The sequence below is a fragment of the Paramormyrops kingsleyae genome, chromosome 3, assembly GCF_048594095.1.
Source record: "Paramormyrops kingsleyae isolate MSU_618 chromosome 3, PKINGS_0.4, whole genome shotgun sequence".
NCBI classification, from domain to species: Eukaryota; Metazoa; Chordata; class Actinopteri; order Osteoglossiformes; family Mormyridae; genus Paramormyrops; species Paramormyrops kingsleyae.
In genome coordinates, this window is record NC_132799.1 from 13,360,024 (window position 1) to 13,383,479 (window position 23,456).

Below are 23,456 nucleotides of genomic sequence, written 5' to 3' on the forward strand. Positions count from 1 at the left end.
TTTTTGCACAGAAGCAGTACTATATTACCAGAACAAGATAAATCCCTCTAGTCAGTACGTGTGATAACGTGTGATAACTACATTATAAGTAATATGATCACAAGGAATCTCTGTTAATGTTGAGATGTCATTGTTATTGTCTCCGGGGGCACAACTCTTACAAAATCCTCAAGAATCATGAATATCAACAGATAAAGTGCAACTTTAATGAGCATAATCTAAACTCCTACGACAGTAACCTGAAGACATGGTTAGGTTAAGGCCCTGATCATGGAAAAGTGCACGACGGCACACATATAATGTTAGACAAGCACCTTGGCAACACAGCACCAATATCCGGATAGGCAATATGGTTTGGCCCAGCCTGTAGTCATGGAGACACTGAGCTGTTCATTGAAAAATGCCACCTAATAAGTGTGTTTGGCCATAAATGGTCCCCAATAGCATCCATCCCTCTGTGTCACAGCCTTAAAGACCCCAGCAGATACCATTACAGATACCAATGACAGGTCTACCTAAGACTGCTTATGACAGAAATACATACTGCCTTAATCCCATAGTCCCAATATGCCTCTCACCTGCTTTGGTCTACGTGTTGGACCTTAAAGCTAAAAATTCCATTGTATGAATGAAGAAACTAGTTGCCATGGTGACACCTCCCCGCCCTCCCATCTGGTAGATGTGTCCCACCTATAAAGGTGCCCTGACTCACGAGACAGGACTCCAAGGGTGTGGAAACGGCGGAGTCATGCCCCCGAGCTGGACAGGTGACGCTGTCTGCCGCCTCATTTCTGGATGTCCTGGGACCTGCATCATGTGAACCCCAACCCCCCCCCCCCCACACACACACAACCCTGTCCCCCGTCCCCTCCTGGCCTCGGCACCGCCGCTCTATCAGCTTAGATTAGGTTGTTGGAGATCTGCTGCTGGTGCTCAAACAGGTCCTCGATCTCTGCACTGTACGCATCACCTGGGGTTGAAGCACCAATCACATGAAAGCGTTTCAGTTTCAAACTTCACTTTACAATGATGCCTAAGCACAGCTGATTGTATTTTTATGAATGAATGTCAGTGTCAGTGGCATGTGAAACGCCGCATGGGATGTGTGTGTGTGTGTGTGTGTGTGTGTGGGCGGTTCAGCGTGTACCTGCATGGCAGCCGTACATGTACACTTTGTTCCCGCTGTATCTGCAGCGGCAGCGTATCACGTTGTTCATGAAGTCCGACTCGGCCATGTCCAGGGAGGGGTTCACTTCCACCTGCAGGAGCAAGGAGGAGCCTGAAGATGGGCTTCAGAGGGCACATCCCCCCCACCCCCCACCTCCCGCCTCCCCCCAGAGCTGCCAGGCCGTTCTCCGGGGGGGCAGGCCTCTCATTACAGGGAGCCAAAGCTGCCCTGGACTGTTTTTATAGCCCGTCTGATTCATGTCTATAAAAAGCGTAAATGGTTTCTCCATATTTCAGCTGGAAACAAAAATATGCTGCAAAGACACACAGACTCTGTACTTCAAAGATATATAGATTCTGTACTCCATAGATATAGACTCTATATTTCAATCATACACAGATTTTGTACTACTAAGACACAGACTCTATATTTCAATGATCAGAGGGGTCACTATAGGTTTTGGGCCCCATGAAAGCACATTATATCGGGCCCCCAATCCAGATCAATCAGATTATGTTCCAAATTTTTTAGGGCTCCTGTCACTCATCCTAACTCCCCCCCCCCTTTACAGCACCACTGCCAATGATACACAAAGTCTACTGCAAAAATACACCTACTCTGTATTCCAAAGGTACACTGACTTGGTATTCCAAAGATACTCTGACTGTGTACTCCATAGATACAGACTCCCTATTCCAGAGCTACACAGACTTCATATTGCTAAGATACACAGAATCCATATACCAATGATACACAGACTTCATACACCCATGCTGTACTTCAAAGAAAAATAAGCAAAATACAACAGCAATACAGTTTTAAAGACTTTAGTATCCAAATGTTTACTGCAGGTTTGTAATGAAATCTGATTTATACGGTACATGCACATCTGAGAAACCAAGACTTAAGCAATTAGACTTTTATATTTAATTAAACTGCTGAATCATCTTCACATAACATCTACACAGTACCCGGTGTTGTCATTGTTTCTCTAGACCTGGCACAAACAGAGTGGATTATGGGAATTTTACGGGTTTCCCTACTGCCTACTGACCTGCCACTTTGCACTGGTAGTGCAGATTCACTGCAGTGGCAGAGTGGTAAGGACCGTCTGGAGTATAGGAGGATTGCCCCCCCCAGCGAGTGAGAGCACGCTAGGTCTTTCTAAATTACAGGTCGTGGATTTGAGCCCCTGGCTGACTCTGGGCTTCCTGCGTGTAAAAACGCAGAAGTGAAATGGAGCGTTTCTAATGGAGGGGACCTTGGTTGGGCGCGGTGCGGCTGCACTTTAGTGACTGTGCACCATTTTGTATTTAAAAAGCGTCTGCTTAAAAATAGGGCCCCTGATCGGAAAGATTAGAGCAGGAGCAGGGCTGTCTGACTGGGGGGGTAGCTGGATTCCCTCGCTCTCCTTTACGTTCCGCCCCAGGACCAGGTTGACCTTTCAAGCAGGACCGCAGCATTCCGATCCACACTGTAATTACGAACTGCTGAATAAGCTGAAAATATGCACCCCTATCATAGCTACACACCGTCTAAACAAATGAATAGGCATCCAGATTGCTGTCTCCATGATGTCACCATGTAATTATTACAGAACACACAGCTCAGCACTGCAGTGTCTTCCCGCTCCCCCACATGCGACCTCTGACCTGGAAGATGTAGTCCCCGGGCCTGACGTCGGTGATGTCGACCCACTGGCAGTCAATGTCGTGCCGGTAGGTATCCCAACAGCCCACAGAGATGCCCTGTTCCCCCATACCGTAGCATGCGTAGCGTTTCTGCAATCCTAAGGTGAGAAGACGAGACCGAGTCAGCTCCTGACCAGCGGTACCAAAGCAAGACTTAAGCACTGCATGCAAACTGGCCCAACTGGGCCAGAACCGGAACTCCCCGCTTCTAATACGTAAAAAAAATAATAATAAACCGCAAATTTGCAGGATTAGGGATAGCATGGCTCTGAGTGTACTAGCATACAGGTAGGGACCTTCACGTACCGTCGGGACAGAAAGTGTCCTCCAGGCAGAAGCTGGCCTTGTGACCCTCTGCCACTCTGGTCCCATTCAGAGTCAGCAGGTCGTAGTGGGTGAACACCTCGATGCTGTGGTAGTGCCTATAACACACACAGGAAGGACGTACCAGTCAGGCTGAGGCAGCAGTGAGCACCAATTCAGACTATGACTCCAGTGTCTTGGGAGGTTACCCTACGGTGTTGGGTACAGTAGAGGGGAAAGTTACAATTTATTGTTATGCTTATTTTAATTTCTGTGGCACTTTGTAAATCCTGTGGATAAAACAGTGCCATATTAATGAAGATTTATGTGTGTTCTCTGGGATTTGAACCCACAACCTCAGAAACTCTAGCACAACACACTACTGGTCGAGCTACACAAAAACAGCCCTTCACGAAGGTTATTGGAGAATAATTCACCACAAGGAGAGGCAGACTAATAAGGTCATATGATGGTGGCACAGGGGTTATGATTAGAGATGGACAAAATTACTTTTCATGAACCATTTGCTGTATTTTTTGACCCCACTAGATGGTGCTCTTGTTTTGCTATGTGCCCATTTTTCAACAGAGTGCAACATCTAGTGGAGTCAAAAAATACAGTAACTGGTTCATGGAGCATCATTTTGTGTATCACTAGTTAGGATACTTTGGCATAAACCTCAGGCCTGTGTGAGCCTACAGCTGCCAGCCAAGATCCCAGAGAAGGACCAGGATCCCAATGCCAGGCGTGACTGTCTGACCACATCCTGGGGAAGTGTTGGGTCACATCCCAACACGCCCCACACCACCGTGCCCCTCGGATCGCGATGGCACCCACCTGTGGCATTGGTGCCACACCCAGGACTCGCGGGAGGCCCGCGGGCGGAAATCAGCTAGGCCCAGGTTGAGGATGCGGGAGGAGAAGCGCAGCAGGCGGCGGTGGCCATAGGGCCAGCGCATGCGGCTCGCTGACGACGACAGACAGTTCTCCTCGTTGGCGCAGGTGAGCAGGTGCAGAGGCCGATCCTCCAGATAGGCCGTCTCCTGGACCAACTGGGTGTCCAGTACCAGGTCCGGTGCAGCTGGAAGGTGGAGCCAGCGAATCAGAAGTAGTCAGATTGTTTTTTGACAGGGCATCCCAAGGGCTGATATATTTTAAAAAAAAAATTCTCCATGGTCCCTTCAAGTACGCAGGCACTAACTGAGCAAAGTTGCAATTTTGAAATATGTCTGCCCCCACCTCACCCCCTTCCCCACACACAGACAGTTCTGTTTTATTCCCTCACCAGTGTTCCCCCTGCAATTCCGCTGCAGCCTACAAAGGGGGCGCACCCCACAATTTGAATACTTCTGCAGTGGGAGTGAGGTGACTGAACATTCACTGGGCTTGGCCACTGGGGCAGTGACACTCACTCTCGGTGCAGCTGACACCGGCGGCCTTGACCCCGCCCCCCCGAGGGCAGTGCACATGCGGGTTCCGCCGGCAGTGCTGGATGGACAGCTCCGTTCCCACACAGTGGGTCCCGCTCAGCAGCACCTCGCTGGCACCAGGATCGCCGGGCCAGTACCAGGTCTCCTGCGGGCAGCAGCGGAGCAGATCAGCCGGGCAAATCAGCCGCAGATGCCCATTTACTCTGGCCGTGACCATGGAGCCCTTATTTTCAGTTTGTTTTCTGTTCTAAGGGTAGAAAGGCTCGGTGTGTCTAAGGAGACGTCCCCAGCCCTTATCAGCACCCTGCAGCACTCAGAGGAGAACAAGGGCTTCCTCAGACCCAGCTCACAAACGCCCTAACTACACCCTCGCTTCACCCTTAATAGCTCAGTGCGTCAGAGTCCTGCTTAAGAGACCATTTCTCTGATTTACAGTGAAATTTGTTTTTGCAGGTGTCTGTTTTTAGAAAGGAGCAAGTGTTAAATTGACCCCAAACTGGTTTCCTGTGATGTAACTCCGCTTACGCCCACTCCACATTACACCCTTATAGCATGACTGTTGCAATGCCTTCCTGCTTGCCCTGCCCTAACTTCAGTTCTTTTAGTTATGTTTCATTTTCCTTCCTGACCTTTTTGGACGATTATGAACACCCTCTCCGATCACGCTCACCTCGTGGGCCTGGGAGGCAAACCCGTATCCCAGCTGCCGGCACACCACCATGGCCTCATTGATGCCCCAGTTCTCGCTGCACACAGCCCCCCAGCGCTTGCGGCCGCCCGTGGACATCAGCACCTCCACGCGGCCCTCACCTTCCACCCGGCCTCCTGCCAGCCTCACCTGGGGTTGGGGGCAGAGTCAGGGGATTAACAGAGGCTAAAACAGTGGCCCTGCTGTGGGAGAGCTCCCCCTGATGGTGAGGAAGGCAAGCCTTACCGTTTTTTCCAGCCCAGTCTTTGGCACGTTGCAGCGGACGGAAGCGTCCTGGCTGTGCTTGCAGGTCCGGGGGGGCACCTCCTGGAAATGGCAGAGTCTAATGGAGCCCTCAGCGCCAGAGCACTGCACTGAGTTCATGTGGATGGGTCCAGTGCCTGCAGAACAGGAGCCGGGTTAGTTGGGTTAGCCGCGCAGCTCGCTAACAGGAACAGCTTGCTGGGCTGAATTAGTCGGGTTAGCCACACGGCTAACTAACAGGAAGAGTTTGCTGGGCTGAATTAGCCGGGTTAGCCACATGGCTAACTAGCAGGAAGAGCTTGCTGGGCTGAATTAGCCGGGTTAGCCACACGGCTAACTAACAGGAAGAGTTTGCTGGTGTAGCTGCTCAGCTCGCAGGAAAAGCTTGCTAGGTCGGGTTAGCTGGGTTAGCTGCACGGCTCGCTAACAGGAAGAGCTTGCTGGGCCACAGTCATGCGGCAGCCAAAGCCGCACCCATGTGTGAGTGTACAGAATGTTCCTGTCCCATCAGAAACACCCCCTGTGAGATTGGTGTACCCACCCCACTCCAGCTCAGCCAAAGCCAGGGAGGGCTTTCATTTCGTTACAGACCATTACCTGCATTCTCTGCTCTCTGTAAAGCAAAGGCGTGAAGTGAGGACGGCCCCACACGATCTGGCGTGACCGCGGGGGACGGGTGAAAGTGAATGTGACGTCCAGAGGCCCGGGGCCAGTTTGGTTTAAATGTATAAGTGCCCTTAAACCAGCAATGAAAACCTACAGGAGTGATAAGGCCGAGTTCCTGCAAACTAAGGCGGACGGATGTTTATGCTTCTGAGGAAACCGGGTCATTGTGCAGGTGGATTCCCACAAACTGCAGTGGCCACTAGTGGCCGGATAAATGTGCTGCATTAAAACACAAACGTACATGTCAAATAGTAAATTACATGTAGAAAACAAAGCCCCAGGAGGTCAAATACGAGTCTCTGTGTTTTCTGCATCTAACGGTACCACCAAAAATCCTAGCAATTTTGTTTTCACCCTTCCGAAGTTCCCATGAGCATCTCGTGCCTGAGGTTGAGGGATTAGAGTTAGAGAACAACATGGCCAGCGAGCTGACTCACATACTGAAATCGTAAATAACTACAACAATGGAGGGGCTGCAGCAAAGCCCAGTCCACAGTCCATCCCCACTCCAGTTTACAAGCGCAGGGAACAGGACTGCGGCTGTTCTCGAGAAACGAGGCCCATGCCACAGATGGTAGAGGGACTGCATGGCATCCATCCCCCAGGACGCTTGAGGCACACTGAGCACGCTCAGCGCCGCTTCCGCATAGCGTAGACGTGCCTGTGCCATGTAAATATAAACGTGTTCTAAATGAAGGCCAGTTGGAATGGCCAGTTCGTACTGGTTCATTTAACCAAGCCCATTTGCTGCAGCACATTTCATCAACACTCACGTTTGTCATTAGGGGCCAGCTACGCACCATTAACAGCAAATACTGTAGGAAGCAGAGCCAGGCTGTCAGACGAAGCGAAGGGAAATTATAACACAAAGCGCCCCATCAGGGGTCGGGCCGATCATTAAGCCAGTTCCATCCGAGCAGGAAGGCCAAGGGGGATGTACGTCAGCCTGCTTACTCTTCATTGGCGTCATGCTCATGTGAAGACAGGCCAGCAGACGAGGTCCCCAAAGGAAGCGTGGAGCTCAGTGTTATTCTGCTTCCTGTGACTTCTGAGTAAACACGCCCCTTTAATGATTCTTGCTCAGTGGGACCCCTAGTGGCCGTCATAGTTATGGCACCTACCCGTTTCTGACTGGGCCAGGGAAGGTCACAATGCGAGGAGACCAGTAAGCAGTCGTCACCGATCATGCTCAGAATGCACTGTCACAGTCCCCAGCAGAAACAGCAGCAGGGACGTGACATTTTACATCAGAGAGAGGGACCATATTCTATTCCTTTGTGCTGCCCTACAGTACCATGGGAATATTGGGTTACCAGGCTAAACTATCACAAGTGTGGGTTGGTGCTTGCTTTACTAGAAGGAGGGTTAACAAAGCCATTTAGACATGAACAAACCATGTACTAGAATCTGAGTAAGAAGGATGAATGACAACAGACTAAATACATTCTCATGGATAAAAAAATACAAGCAAGAGCCAGTATTTTCCTGTCTGTCTCAAAGTTGGCGTAACTTTAAGAGCTGTTTGGCCTGCTGAAGCACCTACGTGGCAAACAGAACTTTGTTTTTATCCAAAACAGTTTAAAAGAAAGGGCTGAACAGGATTATTTCATTTTGAGGCCGTTTACACTCCAGTGCCAAGTATGAATCCATCATATCTGCTCTGAAAATCTCAAGCCACACACAGGCGGTTTGCATGAAGCCTCTTTAGTGTGAGACTAACCAACATGAATAGTACAGAAGAACAGCATGTCGTCATCCTTCGACTCCCGCAGCTGCAGTACTTAGACAGGGGGGAGGAGTCCAAACTACATTCATCGTTCATTGGCTGATGGACCCTGGAGGCTGACATGTCCGAGGATCCGCGTGCTTCTAGACCTTTGAACTCAGCACTAAAGCGAATCTGTTGGCATAGATCTGAGAGATTCTGCGAGTGTTTCAACGCACCAGCTGAGCAGGTACCTCCCCCAAGCAGTGTCGCCGTGTCAATCGCATCACGGTCAAGAGCAACTCATCAAAGGAGCCTAGGATGTGCATCAGTGCAAGGAGCCTTCAATAGAGAGGCAAAGTGGCATGGAGTCCCAAGATAAGCAGGGACCGGAAAGCACTCCAGAACTGCCTGGAATCTCAAACAAACCCCCAGTGCACAGCTGGTCCCTTACGCACCTGTGTGGCAGACGCAGCACTCGTGCTCACACTCACGCTCACACACACGCACACACACACGTACACACACACACACACACACCACATCAGGAACCCGCCAGGGTGATCTTCATGGGTCGGAGAGACAAACTACTTATACGTGTCGCAATTTCACCATTCAGCCTCAGAGGGTCAAAAAGGAGGGAAATTCTACAGCAGAGGTAATCCTTTACCAAAATGTCATGCATTTGGTGAGAGGTGCAACCCATTATGCAGTATAATATGATAGCTGGGGTACAATAGCAGAGAACTGATGGCATTTAAGCAAAAGTCAGTTCTTTTCAAATTTTAGCCAGATTCCATTGTAATTCCATTATTGTTACAGCAGAACTAACCAAGAGGCCAAACAAAGCCTACCAGGGGCCAAGATAAGGTTAAACAAAGCTAAAAGAGAAAAGACAAGCCCAGATGAAGCTGACGATGGCAAAAATGAAGGCCAGTCTGGACTGGATTTGTTTGTCAACTGCTAGCATGACACTGACCAGGCAATGTCTGTAAAATGAGGACATGGTTAATCTAGTTATCATGAGCATCTCCAAACTCACAGCCCTGAAACGTCATACAGTCAAATCACAAGCAGGCAAATAAATGGCTGAGAAACCATGCACACGGCAGGCAGAGGCAGCCCTGAACTGAGTGTTACCAAACAACCAGCACTGGACCTCTGCGAAAAGCCAACCATCATTAACTGGCATCATATCCGGCAGAGCCCAAGGTCATGCAAGTCACTGTATACTTCAACCCTTACACACATAAACGGCGGCACCCGTTCTTAATACTGAATGAATCTCCTCTCACAATGTTTATAAGATAGAAACCCTGCAAGCATTGACAGCCCCCCCTGGAGTGTATGCCAAACTGAGCTTTAACCAATCACGGTCCAGTTGGTTCCTGATAGGTGGTTCTTTGCATGGCCCATCACTCACCTTGGCCCATGCGCGCCCCCCGGAGGGCCTCACGGGCCGTCCCGAAGCCCAGCTCCCTGCACACCACGCTGGCTGCCGTCAGGTCCCACAGGTGGTCACACACCGTCCCCCACTTCCCCTCCTTCAGCACCTCCACTCGACCTTCACCCAGGCGGGGCCCCGCCTTCAGTCGCACGATTGGCTGGTATGGCAGAGTGACACCATAGAAACTGTATCAACCATTGCTCCATCCACTGCTCATTTGCTTAGAGGCCCACCAATCAGACCACCCATTTTATTTAAACCATAGAGGTGACTCACCTCCTTGGGGTGTGGAGCCTGAGGCCGGCCGGATGAAATACGCACAAACTGGGGCCCAGGGACACACTGCACAATGGCGTGGCGGCCCCCGGGGCAAGGAGCGGGGCTGCGTGGGATGGACAGCTGGGCGCGGCACTGGGACAGGCTGCTCTCAGTGCCCAGGCAGTGTACCTTCTCCACCCAGAAGCCCTTCTTTCTGGCCAAGATGCCCAGCCTGTGGGGGAAGTCGGAGGTGAGAGTGGCCTGGCCAGTGACATCACTTTTAATGCATCTTTAAAAAGGATTTAAGGGTCTCACCTGGAGGATGAGTCGGCAATCTTTAAATCCCATATTTTTCTGTTGGAAAGAAGAGAGGGAGTTAGGAGAGGGTACTGGAAAACAAAGCCTGTTTCCTGTGGAACCAGCTACCTCTGCACAAACGAGATGCTTAGACATGCAGGCTCCCAGTCAATACAGCAATGTATAAATATATCAGGGAGGCTTGTGGGTAACCTGTACAGTGCCATGTGACTGCCATGTGCATAAACATGTCAGGTAGTGATGGACAAAAAAAAGAAACATCTGCTGTATTTTATGACTCCACTAGATTGTGCTCTTGGTTTGCTTTGGGGCATGTTTTGTGCCCTTTTTGGAAGAGAGCACCATCTAGTGGAGTTAAAAAATACAGCAAATGGTTCATGGAGCATCATTTTGTCCATCACTAATATCAGGTGGGCTTGTGGGTAACCCGTATGGTGCCATGTGATTGGCTCAGCATTTCAGACCAGGTCATTACCACCGAGTGTCTGGTTAATTAAAGGTAAAGCAGAATGCAGATCTAGAGGCAAGAGAACGAGGACGACACACGCATCAAGCAGCAGGTCGTGGCTGATGAAAGGGCAGCAGCAATGAGTGCCCTCATATGGGAGGGGTGAGTAACAGATACTAAGATGCGGGGCTTTATATCACACTCCATGTGGCTATGAATGAGACACACGCACATGGCCTCTGCCCATCATGTCCTTTGCTAACATGCTGACCAGATGATGATGACCACTGCTGGACAGTGACTTTTACATTGGTGCTCCTGGGGGCTGTTTTATCATAGCAATTTGTGCAAGAGAACAAGAAAACAGATGCATGTCTATCTTCATCTCGAAACATCAGCTGTGTTTGGCATGCCAGGAAGGTTAGGGACTGTGTGAAAATGGCATGCTAGGAACTGTCTGAAAACTGCATGATGTGAAACATGTGACTGCGTGAAAACCGCAAGGTAGTGGCAATCTGAATATGTCATACTAGGGACTGCCTAAAAAAGTCACACTAGGCACTGTCTGCAACCTGAATGGTTGGGACAGCCTCAAAATGGCAGGCTAGGGAATGTCACACAGGTGCGTATGGGACAGGTGCGTAAGGGACCATCTCAAAATGGGCCATCACAGAATCCAATGCACAACTTCAAAACCCACAGCGGCTCATTCTCACCACAGGGAAAGTGCCTGTGAGGCTGTGGTTGGATGGGACAAGAACATGCTGCATTTAGCTCAGTTCCTACAGCGACCTTATTTATGTGCCCAAAATTACCCGCTTGCGTCTGTAATGTGGTTCTCTGGTAACATGATGCTGCGCAGAGTAGACACAGAACAATGCTTAATCATAGCAGCTTTCTAAGCTAAGACACACTACATAAAAAACACTATATCAATCTGACATCTAAAACAATGCATATTTTTCCCCACTAAAAAAATTAAACAAAATGAAAGCAGTAAAAAGTCATTCCATCCAGAGAGAGTTGCCCAAGACTAAAATATCCAAGATTAAAAACAAAGATTAATAATGAGCTGAGAATTGAAACTGACAGTCCAATTATGTGAAGAACGTCCACTGTGAGTCACAAGACTCAGTACAGTGCTTGTGAGCTGATTAAGAACAGGTGTACGCTGCACAAGTACTCATGTGGCATGTACAGTGGTGTTTTCCCGGCAGTACAGACACATGGTGAAGCGGAATTAGTGAGAAGTTGGTTTGAAAGTGCAGTGCAGGGTCCTGGGCCTTCCTAGGCTATACATAAACACTGCAAAAACTCTCTGGCTGCCACCCCTCCACACGCCAGGCTGTAATCAGCCTTGAGGCACCACCCTAGCATGCCCCCCCCCCCATCGCCCCCCCAATTACCGCAGACCCAGGCTAGCTAGCGAAAGAGCCCACTCGCCCCACAGGTGAGGAGACTTTTACCTCTCAGTCAAGAATATGAGAAAGGCATTCACTCGTTCTTCCTCGATGTACACAGCAATTGAGGTCTGACAGATGCATTTGGATGGTGTCAAGCTCCAAGACTTCAGTACTGAGACGACACCATGCCGAATTTAAGTCACGTGTAAGGGGAAGTACTTCCAGACCAGACCACAGAGCCACATGTCTCCTCCCAGGAAACAACCTTTAGTTCCACCACTGGTATTATAGCATTTGTAGGTTGCGGTTGTGAATTCCCAGGGTGACACTGAGTTGACCCTGTCTCCCCTGGGGTCTGGTACAATTGGTTGGGGTTTTGGGGGGGGGTGGAGGGGAGGCAGCTGTTGCTTTCATTGACTAAAACCCTTTAATTCGCTAAAAGCTAGTGAGCCCGGGACATCTCACGGCTGACACCGACCTTCCCCATGCCCGGAGGCCAGAAAGAAACTGCTTCACTTGATGCCGTGTTTGAAAAAATAGGGAAATACCTCAACCGGTGGCACTCAGACAGAAGATGGTTCCAGTGAGAGTGAAAAAACATGACCGAAGGCTTTAAACTGCGTTCCAAAGCATACAAATAAATTAGAGACGAGATAATTGGAGAACACTTAAATCTAAAAGAGGACCTACAAAACCAGAGGAATTATGCCCTGCAAAAAGTTACATCAGCGAGACGGTAATTAAACAAAAATGCGGTTGAAATCCTTAAATCCGCTGTGGTGCCAAAGGCAGCCGCTGACACAGCAGGCAGGACATGGCGGTGACTGAACGCTGCTCACGCACAGCTAGACCCCAGGAAAGCACAGCCTCTGCCAAGCAGCAATTATGGCCCTGTTAGCAAGGAACTCATGGGGGGGGGGGCAAGCAGGCGGTCCAGCAGGAGACCCGCACTGGGTGGAGCAGGGCCAGACAGGTGGGGTGTTGTCACCATGACGACCGTCACGGGAGACAATACCTTTTCACGTTTTTAACACCTGCCATTCTACAACTGAAAGACCCCCCCCTTCCACAGCTAGAACAAACTCTCTGTTTCACTTAAAGAGCCCAGTTTCACAACTAAACATCCCTCTGCATCCCTGAAGCCACGCCCACCATCAAGGTGCAGTCATTAGCCTGCCCTCCGCTACATTCCTGTCCCCAAACTGCGGGCTCCTCAGTACCTCTCTGCCAGATTAGATGCCATTCACAAAAGAGCTGAAATGAGCCCATACAAACCATTACAGGGCCTTCCAACACCTATGGTCTGAGACAGAGACAGAGACACAGCCAGCGGATGGCTAACAAAATTAGCGCAAGCTAACCATTTGCTAATGGGTGCTGATTTCCAGGCTGACAATCAGACATTAGGATGAAACTGTCGAAACACTGAAAATCTAAGGAGAGTATCGGTTAGGAAAAAAACGTTAAACAGACAATAGGTTCACGTAGAATACAATAGGTACAGTTATTAAATGCAGAGAAGGATCTGTGGTCAGAACTATGCAGCACAGGTACGGGACAGATGGACAGGCAGAGAGTTTAGTGAGTTTAGTGAGGCAGGCAGCTTGACGTCCACTGGTTACTGATGAAGGCTTACAGAGGATTGCCTACTTATTACAGCAACTGGGAAAATATAAATATAAAAATTATATGAAACGTGAGCTGTGCACAGTGCTGTGACAGAGGGTGGGCAGCAGGCCTTAAAATGGCTGTTTTCCTATTCGGATACTTTCACCCAAAAAAGTAAAATCAACAACTGGAGTGAATTTAGAGCCGCTGAGGGAAGATGACTTCATGTGTGGCTGAACAACTGTGCTGTGAATAACTGGGAGATGACAAGGGAAAGCACAGAGCAGGCCCAGCCCACCCCTGAGATGATGTACTGGGGCAGGCAGGATGGAATCAGGTGGCAGTATACTGTCTATGCTAACACTACAATGCCCAGTGGTGAAGGCCACTGGTGCATGCTGGGAGCGGTTGGAAGGGCCCCCCGCCTGAGCTGTGAGCTGCTCCACTGCTGGGGCGGGGTGGGCGGGGGGGTTTCAGCAGACATTTCAGCAGGATTTAAACAGGCCAGGAGGTACGATCGCAGACAGGACAGCTTAAGGCCCGGCCCATAATCAGACAGTGTTGTGTGGTACTGCAGTCTTCATTCTCCGAAGCAGGCCAGCTCAGCCCCTAAAAATAACTGTATGTGCATGTGGCACTGCGAGAAGCCTTGGGAGTCACCCCAACTGGCACGTCCGCACACATGCATCCTCTGAATGGAGAGGGATAGCAGGGCCATGCATGCCAGCCTCCCCACGACGGGCAAGTGGGGTGCGGGCTTCAAGCTGCACCCTGTCCTACAAGGAGATTACGGGACTGGAACCCAACAGTGCAGGGGACGGCCCCTTGTTAACCAGGAGATTACGGGACTGGAACCCAACAGTGCAGGGGATGGCCCCTTGTTAACCAGGAAATGAGGCTTGCCCAATACCTGGCTCTAATTCCGCACCCCAAATAGACTAATGCTGAGAATCCCAGAATCCCTAGAGTCAACATGATAGTAGAGAGCTAGCAGGGCCAAGTGAAAATAGGAGAGGAGCAGTCAATTAATCAAACATAGCCGGACTTGTACCTTTAGTGCAAACATAATTAAAGAGGCTATTATCTCGGATCGGGTCAGAACCAGCCAAGATTCACTGCTATTCCAGAAGAGAAAATCACTAAATTCAGTAGTTCCCCAAGCGCCCACAGGCTACGTACTTGTACACCTTGGTGTTGTGTTGTGTGGCCACGGGGAATCCCAGCATGCCACACACCACTCTGCTGCTGTTAAGGTTCCAGCCCAAGTCGCACACCTGCCTCCACCTCCTAGCATGCTTCACCTCCAGCACGCCTTCGGTCACCAGCGCCCGGTTCTTGGTGGAGGTCAGGATGGGCCGCAGACGGACTTCTTCGATTCGCACCCTGTCGAAGGCCTGTGGGCAGAGGGTGAATACATCAGCAGGGCTCTGGGCACGCTTGTGGGAGTTTTACTAACACAGAAATGTTCTAAGGACAGAGCAAAAAAATGATTGGTTCACAGAGATAACCAATCAGATTGTAGAGGATTGTGACGAGACCTTCTCTAGTTGTTTGGACCCACCTCTTCTACAATCTGATTTGTTATTTCTCTGAACCAATCATTTTTCTTTCTGCCCTCAGAACATTTTTGTGTAAGTAAAACTCCCATGAGCCCTGGGGATACAGTGTGTGACTCTTCTGTTCAGATGCAGAGAAGGAACCCCCTAGACAGATCCCCAAGGTAGCTCGCACTGGCCCCAGCTTTGTGGTTCTGGATAAGGCAATGGACAGCAGAGGAGGATTGTGGGTAAGGATCTGTCATGTTATTAGACATAATAGACACAAAGCTGAAGCTCTAACACTGTCCTTCAACATTATGGAGTCCAACTCCTGTTGAAGCCAGTGTGAAGTACTCCCTTTGCTTCCTCCAGTGTGAGGCACTGGCCAGAACCCATTAAATCCACACTCAGAATCACAAGGGAGGGTCTAGCATATGGGGAGGAGGGATCATGGTTTTATGCACACAGCACTGGGGGTGTTGCACCTATACCCATTTACACCCATCTGGGGATCTGGGTGACGGCAGTGTGACAAAAAGGCAACTCGAGGTTTGTCAGGTGAAAGGAGATGGCAGTGGCTCCATGACGGTGCGCGGAGTGGCAAATCCACTCACCGGGCCCAGAGGGCTGCTGTAGGGTGCAGGTCTGTAGTGCCGGTCCTGGCTGTCTGCCACACTGTTGCCCAGGTGGCCCGGGTCCTGGTGCCTCTGGCCCAGCATGTCGTTGTTCCAGTAGCGCGCCACGCTTACGTTGCCCCGCTGGGAGACCTGGTGGCCCCGCTGTATGGTCAAGTCGCCCGGGCGCGGCCCCTCCGCCCTCCGCTCTTCAGAACACACTACGCCCAGATCCTCCGCATGCGTGCAGTCGTGAATGCCCCAGCCATTGGAGCGGCATTTCGTCAGTGACGTCTCGGTGCCAGAACAGCGCACGTTGTCCATCCAGATTGGACCTGAGGAGGCAAATGGCTAGAATGAGAATATTCTTCTGGGACCATAAGACTGCATGAAGATAGACCCTCTGAAGACATGAAGAAGAGACATGAAGGACCAACCTAATATAATTTAGAGGCTGTGACAGCGAACACTTAACCCTTACCCAAGCAATATTGCCCCAGCCACTGGCATGTGCTTTGCTAAAGGCAACCAAGGTCAAGAGGAAGACTGCCATCTCAAAACAACCAGGCAAATGAAAATGGCTGTCATCAAACAGCTAGAAAGCCCTGTAATACCATTCAAGAGCAGTTCTTTAAGGCTGTGGGAGTTGATGATATATGCCATATATATAGCCTATATGATGTTCAGGCCATTCACTTCTGCTTAATGATAGTGTTTCCTGCCAGCATCGTCCTACCCTGGCCATAGTTTATCCGAGGCTTTAAAGAGCCTCTTAATTTAAACCGACTGGCAACGTAAAGACGACATGCGCAACTTTACAACAGGCAACATAAATCTATACGGCCGTAAACAATAAAAAGTTATTTAGGCTTGATATGAGTCGGAGGCGCGCCTAGCATCCTTTGCGCATGACCAGGGGCGTCGGAAACGGGGGGAGTCCCCAGCAATATTGGCAGATCCCCACTCCCAAAAATGAACATGAACATATAGCTATTTAGGGCTGAACGATATTAAAAAGAAATCAATTTGCGTTTTTTTTTGTTTGTTTTGCTATTCAACGCGTTTCTGTCATAAATCAAACACATAAGATAAACTAACAGCGCATTCCTTATCGTTTTCATTATGAATACTAGTGTGAGCAATTCGCTGCGAATTCAGAGCGCGAGGACGAATCATATAGGCCTACCCATCGAAGACAAATTTACTTTTTATCATACGGATCAATTATTTTTTAGTTAGTCTTGAAACAACTCTAAAGAGTGTTACTCTTATGCTAAATGATGAAATCTTGATATCTTATGAATGATTTAAAAATCATGTGTGCAATATATATCGCAACCCCCCCACCAATGTTACACTCATTCCGACGTCACAGCGCATGGTTGACCACCTGCAGCCCGAAGAGGCACTAACGAGAAACCGCGCTCCACGTACTTCTGAAACAGCATTTATCAGAATAAAAAGTCCCACTACCCCGATCGTTATAAGCTGTTGGAAGATAGATGGAAAAATAAAAAATACATGAGAAGGAAGATCGCATACATGAACGGCGCTCGCACCTTCTCCTTCTCCGTACTTGGCGCTGTGAGCCCAGGTGATGCCGCTCTGGAAGCCCAGCTCTCGACAGACAACGTTGGCTAGATTAATGTCAATTTCGTCGTCGCAGACAGTACCCCAGGTGTTATTGTGGAGGACTTCAAGACGACCCTCCCTCTGTGAGGGAGCGAAGCCCGCAAGGCGCACCTTGACAGCTGACTCACGGCCGGAGGACCGCGGGACCCCGTGCGCAGAAAGGAGCAGCGACATGAGGCACATCAGGGAACCCAGCGTCGCTTCTGTTAAAGACAGCAGGGAACCACTAAACGTAAATATAATGGGGAATAGAAATGGAAAACAATCAACGAAGCATGCATATATAAAATATAGGCCTATTAAATTAAAATCGCTTTGCAAACCCCTTTCCAAGAAACAAAGCATTATATATGTCACAAATTTTGTGCGTAAGCAATTTTCTGTCTTTCACTTATGTTAATTTACAGAGATTATAGGCATAGCTTTACGGTGAACGTTATATTTAAATTGCCCTATTATCATCGTTTAAATTTCAGATTTTGTAGCCTATATATACTATACTGTGGTAGCGGACACTATTGCACAGCCACACAAACAGTGTAATGATTACCAAACGCTTTTAATGCATATAGACTCCTTGTCATTATAAATATGTTATACAAATACGACACTAGTCGTTATCATATTCATATAGGCCTAGCTTTCATTAAGAATGGCAATGAGGGACCTCTTTAGTTTGAAATATCTCTGTTACAGTCTGTAAAATAATCTCATATTTAAGTGATTATAAACTAGAATTCACGAAGCGTATCGAGAAAAAGCAACAGTCATACATATTGGTATTAATGAAAAACACATTGGTTTTTGAAAAAATAAACAAGTTTGCACTAAGTTAATTTCTTTTGGTCCCTAAAGTATAACTCCACAGTAACGAGCGCTTTAAATTGCCTTGTAGATGACCAAACAGTAACCTCCCTGCGAATAAATCGAGCCCTTCAATTTTATTGGTACCTCAAACATTTTGTAAATTAAACTGTAAATGTCGCAAACCATTTGCGGAACTTTTGCCTAAGTGCAAAAAAACCGCTAGAGAAGTAACTCTCTGTTTGGCTTAAGACAGAACACAAATCTCCAGACAGCACTCGCATACTCAGATGTGCTGAAGAGCCCGGAATGAAGACCGCAGTGTGGCGAACATCGAAAGAGCCCCTGGCGCAAAAAAGCCAAACGCGACTCACCTGTCATTGCGCCGCTGCGAGCCATTTGCGAAGCTGGCGGGGAGAAAGTGAATGAGCGAAGCAAGTGTGTGACAAAGACGTGGTCTTGGTCTGCTGTTCTCCTCTCTTCCACCCTCCCTCTTTTCCTTCCCTCCCACATTTCTCCATTTTTATTTTGTCTTCCTTAGTTGAAAACTCGTATCACTAATGTATGTTAAAATTACATGAAAATACGGTTTAATCTTTATGAATTTAATTAAATTATGGGTTTTCGGAAAAGGCAGCCACTGTAATTTCATGCCGCCATATGAACCATGGACGACCTCATATCATGCACGTTTGCCAACTTTGGTCAGCTGGCTGGAGTGAGACCAGTCTGCACACATGTTCAAGCATTTACATGTATGTAACTGTTTTATTACCTTGTAAATAGTCTGTATAGTTTGCAAACTATTATAGTCTTATAATCTTAGGTTTATAATGAAATCGTAAGGATTTGTACTAAGATTTCTTGCGTGAACGTGAGAGTCTGAAAGCGTGTCACGCCAAATGCATGAGATCTGGCAACCTTGTGATGCAAAAAAAAAAAAACAGGATGAACATGTTGTCTGAGTTAAAATAGACTCCTGCATTAAAACACAAGTGTTAAAGCGGTGCTGAAGCATGAGGCGTGTGAAAAGATGGATCAGTGACAAGACACTACAGTCCACTGTTGGTATATGTGGCTTTTAATTTAACAGATTGGTTGGGATTCAAGTAGTAAGAAATAAACCCCTCCATAATTAAACAGCCCTGAATTGTTAGCTATTATCTTTATCACAATACTCCAGTGGGAAGAACTTTGTGCCCTAGAACACAGTGAGTAAGGCTACATTGGTTCCGAGAACATGAATCAGAGCAGAACTAAATCATCTGCCTCCTGAATGGAGATTACTCAAGCATAAACCCACAAGAAGGACCCAGGGCAGGAACAGCCAAAACCACACAGCTGTGAAACCAAGTGCCAGTCACAGCTTCCATACACACAGGTGACCAGCAGAAGCTGCACGCCTCCTCTCTCTCCATCGCCCTTCGGACACCCTCCACGTCCTCTAGCTGATGGAAGAAAGCAGCAGAGTAGCGATACCATCATCCTGACATACATCTCAGCTGTTTACGGCCCATTCTGGGTAAAGGCTTCATTACAGGAGACTTTAAAAGTTAATTGTGAGTTTCCCTCTCCATTTAACGGTGAACAAAAGCTTGGCCGATTGTGGTGGCAGCCTGCTGTTCAGACACAGTTTCCTGTGGGGTAAGTCTGAGTTCATCTGCTGTTCACTTTCCATCCTGGTTCACAAGGTCAGTTTCGGAGGGTATACAGGACTAATTTTGTTAGAGTTCTGTGCTCATGAAAGGATGTTTTATCAGCAGAGAGAGGTATTCACTGCGGTTTTCTTTGGATGCCCCCTCAAATGAACAGGGACAGGAAATACAGCAAAGGGCCAATTTAAATTTTAAAGGAAACAAAATTATCTCAGACTTATTCTACAGCCTATTTTGTTATAAATTAAAAACCAGCAATTTAGTTGTTTGTGAGCCAAAGTTTATGCGACTGTGTGGTTGAGTGCAGGCCCTTCCTCCCCATAAACCAGCCGGAAGAGCAGCCCCCTATTAGAGGGAACTAATCAAAGAACCATCTTACCGGGTGACCAAAAATAGGCCGGTGGAAAGGGGCGACAGCGCCTCTCGGGGTGCCGAGCCGACCCTGTCCAAATCCCCACCTCGACTTACTATGGAACTGGGAGGCTGCGGGCTGCCTGTGGGCGTGGGGCCCAGCGGAGGTGCGGTACGGTATGGTGAGGGGACAGCACAGCGCCCTCCCCCTGCACAGGGCAGTCCTGCACATAGCCCCGCCACGTGACGGCATCTCACAGGGCCGCTCCTGCTAGGGGTTCTGCTGCGGAGACATGCTCCCTCTATAATTACACACCAGGGCCAGCCCCTCCCTGAACCACAACCCGCAGGGGCGTGAAATAAATACACTCTCCAGCAATAAACAGCCGCCTTTCCAAATCACGGCACCTCCTGAACTCCCAGCCCAGCTCCCCCCTCCCTTTGCATGGCCCCCCCCTCCTCCTGGAAACACTAAAGGCCGAACGCCTGAGATGCCCACACAGCCCCGGCTGGCAGGGCCTTGTCCAGTCCACAATGCCCAGGTTCCAGGGGCCACAGTTGTGCGATCAGCGGGCAACCGCTAAGACCACAGTGGGCTTCCAGACAGCAGGAGTCTGGCCGTAAAGGTCCCTCCCATCACCTGGCACACATTACTGCCTGTAAGCGCTGAACACTGGGAGTTTTCCCACGATCATGACCAAGCCAGCCCACTTTGGGATCCCCGGACTGCACAGACCGCACAAACACTCCCAGCATGCCAGGCTGACCAAGGACCCATCTTCATTCCGAAACCTTCAAACCTAAGCAGAACCAGACAAAGGCTCACCCAAAAGTTGCCTTGCTCTGAAGATGCTCTACCACAGCTCATCTGGCCCAGCGTTCTAGTGCCAGATTTAGGGTATGAAGGAAATGTCCAGTTATGGCGGGCATGAGATGTCAGTGCAGTCCCTCTTCCCGCCGTAAGGAACACAGCCGTGTGATTAAATGCGTCGCTCCATCCCAGTCATCTCCAAACTCGGTAGAAAGGCATGGCCACCATGGTGGACGGTATGAGGAGCTAGACATGCGTCATCTCACCAGGTCACGGCTCCAAAATAACAGGGGATGGCCCAGGAGAGAGAAAAGAGAAGAATAAGTATATATAGGCACAGTAAGACCGGAACAAAACACCACTGGGAATTGTGCAGTAGCGTAGCTGATCCATACTAACAAATGCACAATCTGTTAGGGGTGAATAGACACATCACGTTTATTAAAATAGTACACAGTAAGACACCATCCCAAAGCAGTTTGGTCCATGTATGGAGGAAACCTCCAGAAAGCACGGACACAGAGACGACACCCGTCATCTCACAGCTCTGTGCACCAGCTGTCTATCACCTAGACCCAGTACCAGTTTAAATAAGGCCAGGGAGGACTGGCATAGCCACCCTGCGCCTAACGGGGGTCAGAAACGTCGCTCTGGGGCAGCATGCTAAAATGAAAGAAGCTCTGTGGGCCACTCCCTTCAGCCTAACAACCGGACATTATACAACAGGCGGCAGGCCAGCATACAGCACGAAGTATAGCGGCTGGGACAGGCACACAGGTCCTAAATAAAGGACCACACACACACCACGTGACACACTGCCACCTTGTGGCAAAAAGATGTATAACAGAGCATGACTCAAGGTCCGGGAAAAGTTTAAGAAGCAACAATCAATTTACCGTGAGAAATTTAAAACTACAAGAAAAGACTTTGATACATTGCATTTCATGAAATTAAAAACCCTGAACTCTCTGCTGCTCTGGTAGGATAAAGCCAGGCAAGCTACTGAAATCCTTACCTTCTGTAACATGTACAGTAGCTTCTTCAGTCTGCAAGTGGCTGTGCCGATGTCCTTAAAAATAAGGCATAAAATCACTCATGGAGGAACTGCACGCTATCCAGGTATGCAAAAGAACTGAGTACTGCCAACAGACCAACACCAGCTTGGCATGGTCACGGAACAGCTAACAATCAAATTCGAAATAGACATACTCTCTGATAACTGACAACAAACGCTACTTGTGCACTACAAAACATCTTGTGCATACAAAAACATCTGTGCATTTAAAATGTACTACATACTCCAAGAGTGTGTAAGGGTTAGGATCACTACTCCTTCCCTAAATATCTGCTGTGAGAATGAAGGGTGTACATCAGGGAGTTTTAAGATGACCTGTAATTAGGTATGACTGGGGTGGATCTGTGTGGAGCATGATCATGGCTAATGCAGCCAAACATGTCCCCACTGCCTTGATGGGATGCTGCAGATGGCTGGGGAATTTAACATGGCAACTCAAATCTTGAATCTGCTGGTGCAAAACCTGAGGAAAATCGATCTGGTGACACATGGAGGATGTGTATGACACCTGTAAACCTGAGGACGGGGTCCACTATAGAAAAGCAAAATAAAAGGCATTTTTTAATGTGTTCATTTTTTTGGCTGTGCTGCCCTCTATTGATCAGGCAACTGTATCACAAGACCACTATGCAAAATTTTCAAAAACTTTCCATGGGAAGTAGAGTTGCAAAGGGGCGAAAAATTTCCGGAAATTTTCCATGAGATGTTAAGCTGGGAAATTTTAGAAATATAAAACTCTGTCGAACTCTGTGAAAGGTGTCAGATATGATAAAGAAAACAAACTGTATGAATGATGCAACATAGAACATGACTTAGCAGTGCATTTTGATGCAGATGCTTATTTTTATGTGTTTTTACACACACATAATTACTCAAAAGCACTTGGTTACACAATGATGTCACTATTAGCGCTATCAAGATATTTTTTTCAACTACATTTAAGCTACCTATTATAGGCTAACCTGCAGTTTTGCTAATTTTCTGTTTATTCCCATTAATTCCAATATATTCCCAATAATTCCCATGGAAAGTTTCCAACTTTGAAAATCCCCAGAATTCTGCAACCCTAGTGAGACAATACATTTACATTTATCTACATTTATTTATTTAGCTGTGTCCTGCGATGGGTTGGTGCCCCATCCTGGGTTGTTCCTTGTCTTGCACCCGTAGCCTCTGGGATATGCTCTGGACCCCCCACGGCCCCGAATAGGATAAGTGGTTACAGAAGATGGATGGATGGAAATTCCTTTAGCAGACAAATTTTAGCTAAAGTGCTGTACAGTTGAGAAAGCTGGGTCAGCCAATCCCTGGAACAACTGAGGTTGAAGACCTTTCTCAAGGGCATGAGGGTGAAATCACTCAGCTGAACATGGTGATTTGAACTGGTGTTTCCGCTCCATCCAGTGTTATTGCTATGGTCTCTGGTACTGTGTGGAATATGAACTTTGCTTTATTGACCATCAACTTTAAACTAATTCTAAAGTATTAAACAAATACTTATCAAATATGATAGTCTAAATGTCATTTCAGAAGTGAACACTAGTTTTGGAAGTAATTTTTAAAAGATAAGATGATTTCT

General features: G+C 48.3%; 1 protein-coding gene across 1 annotated transcript; it reads right to left on the reverse strand.

Moving 5' to 3' along the window:
• Window positions 1-858: 858 nt before the first annotated feature.
• On the reverse strand, window positions 859-18,422 carry loxl4 (lysyl oxidase-like 4). Its single transcript, XM_023822494.2, has 15 exons — window positions 18,360-18,422; window positions 17,109-17,384; window positions 15,550-15,884; window positions 14,577-14,791; window positions 9,936-9,974; window positions 9,639-9,852; window positions 9,339-9,519; window positions 5,527-5,681; window positions 5,263-5,430; window positions 4,575-4,737; window positions 4,000-4,243; window positions 3,166-3,281; window positions 2,821-2,957; window positions 1,148-1,259; window positions 859-970 (listed from the first exon to the last, which is right to left on the reverse strand). Exons 1-15 carry the CDS (start codon window positions 18,382-18,384, stop codon window positions 900-902), a joined length of 2,451 nt encoding a protein of 816 aa, XP_023678262.2. The 5' UTR covers window positions 18,385-18,422; the 3' UTR covers window positions 859-899.
• Window positions 18,423-23,456: the final 5,034 nt, after the last annotated feature.

What these genes read in the sequence shown, in the direction of transcription:
- loxl4 (XM_023822494.2), bottom strand. Translation starts at nt 18,384, where the DNA reads ATGGCTCGCAGCGGCGCAATGACAG. An exon ending in GGGGGCGCGCATGGGCCAAG is followed by an intron (nt 5,682 to 9,338) that starts GTGAGTGATGGG and finishes CCTGTTCTGCAG; the next exon opens with GCACTGGACCCATCCACATG. An exon ending in AGACTGGGCTGGAAAAAACG is followed by an intron (nt 5,431 to 5,526) that starts GTAAGGCTTGCC and finishes CCCCAACCCCAG; the next exon opens with GTGAGGCTGGCAGGAGGCCG.